The 1,753-nt window shown below is 34.1% G+C and overlaps 1 protein-coding gene across 1 annotated transcript; it reads left to right on the top strand.

Annotated features, from left to right (window-relative positions):
* Positions 1–288: 288 nt before the first annotated feature.
* LOC120129704 (ethylene-response factor C3-like) lies at positions 289–990 on the top strand. Its single transcript, XM_039147145.1, has one exon. The coding sequence runs from the start codon at positions 289–291 to the stop codon at positions 988–990; it is 702 nt and encodes a 233-aa protein (XP_039003076.1).
* The last annotated feature ends 763 nt before the right edge of the window (positions 991–1,753 follow it).

The following is a 1,753-nucleotide window of genomic DNA, read 5'->3' as shown; positions in this document are numbered from 1 at the left end:
ACCATTTTCCTTTTTCTCATGATTTAACCCTAATTTAACCCGCTCACTACATATGCACCATAAAGTTATGTAATTTTCTTGTTTAACCCCACCGCCGTACGTCATCCCTGACTCTCCAATCAATTTACTTGTTCTTTTTCAAATCCTTACCCCTATAATTTTAATCTAGTTTTCTCCCAATAGCAGTTTCGTTTTATAACAGTAATTCTTGTATGTATGTGTGTGTATATATATATATAATGCGTTTGGAACTTCAAAGTTCAAGCATTTACAGACAAGACAACCTCAATGGATGAGTCTTGTTTCTTTCAATATTATTCAACCTCAACAAGTCAAGACTTCTTGTCCGAATCACCGTTTGGATCACTGTCACCGGATACTTTTTCCGGCTGCTGGGACGAGCTTCTTCTCAACTTCGATGACTTTGAAGAAATGGCTGCGGTGGATATGGCGGCGGCCTCAGATCAGTCCAACAGCTCCATTAATGGCGTTGTTACATCGGATATTGCTAATAACGAAGAGTTACCCAAGAAAGAAAAGGCTTACATCGGTGTAAGGAGGCGGCCATGGGGGAAATACGCCGCCGAGATTAGGGATTCGACGAGGAATGATGTTAGGGTTTGGCTCGGAACATTCCACAGTGCGGAAAAAGCCGCTTTAGTTTACGACCAGGCGGCGCTCTCGACGAGAGGATCATCGGCAAAGCTTAATTTCCCGGTCGAAGTGGTCATGGAATCGCTTCGGAACATACGATGCGATGACGGTTGCTCGCCGTTGGTGGCGCTGAAGAAGAGACACAGCTCGAGGACAAGATCGAAGAACAAGAAGATCATCAGCGAAGGAAACGGAGTCTCCAGAGAGAGAAGACAGCAACAGAACTTGGTCGTGTTGGAAGATTTAGGAATTGATTACTTGGAACAGCTTCTAAGTTCATGTGAAATGACCCAGGACATTGAATCTTGTAATGAAATAAATTTCAAAATCGCTTAAACTGTTTTATGCATTATGGATATGATATTTAAGTTTGAATTTGGTGTAATTATGTTAATCGAGTGTTTATATGATAAATATAGAACTTAAAAAGATATATATATATATATATATATATATATATATATATATATATATATATATATATATATATATATATTATCATTATCTTTACTTTTTTTATAACAATCGGTATTCAATTTATTAATCAATTAATTCGGATCGGATACTGCAGAGGCAATTGTGACACTCCTAACTCAATTTACTCCATTTTTAATTGTTAAGATTCAAACTCTTAACCTTATTTAACAGATTTAGTACATCATCCCACTAAATCAACTCAACGTAGAGAACAACGAAATATATATCATCATTGGTAGTATATCTGATTATATTTTTCTGATAAGAGAAATATTTAAGAGCAACGATATGTCTAATTAATTCTCCAATTAACAATTAATGAATTAAGTTAATAAATCAAATTTGATTACTATCAACAAAGTATATATACTCTATATATAGTTGCTCAAATTCAATATTTTTAGAGAGATAATACTTTCTTTTACTACTAATACTTTTAAAGAGATACATATGTAGGGATGGATGCATGACTAGAATTTGACAAATTTAGATATGATCTTATATAGTCATTTAAAAAAACAATTATATTTAGGTCCACTTTTTGATTATAAGATTAGGTTCAGATTTAGGGTGAAAAATCTCGATTTGACCTAAGATAATAGTGTAATTATCTTTTATATAT

Source organism: Hibiscus syriacus, unplaced genomic scaffold (assembly GCF_006381635.1).
Source record: "Hibiscus syriacus cultivar Baekdansim isolate YM2019G1 unplaced genomic scaffold, ASM638163v2 tig00110503_pilon, whole genome shotgun sequence".
NCBI classification, from domain to species: domain Eukaryota; kingdom Viridiplantae; phylum Streptophyta; class Magnoliopsida; order Malvales; family Malvaceae; genus Hibiscus; species Hibiscus syriacus.
The sequence above is the reverse complement of the archived record's forward strand: the minus strand, read 5'-3'. Positions and strand labels throughout refer to the sequence as shown.

Bases quoted from the DNA above. Each gene is read 5' to 3' on its own strand.
- LOC120129704 (XM_039147145.1), top strand. From the start codon at position 289: ATGGATGAGTCTTGTTTCTTTCAATATTATTCAACCTCAACAAGTCAA.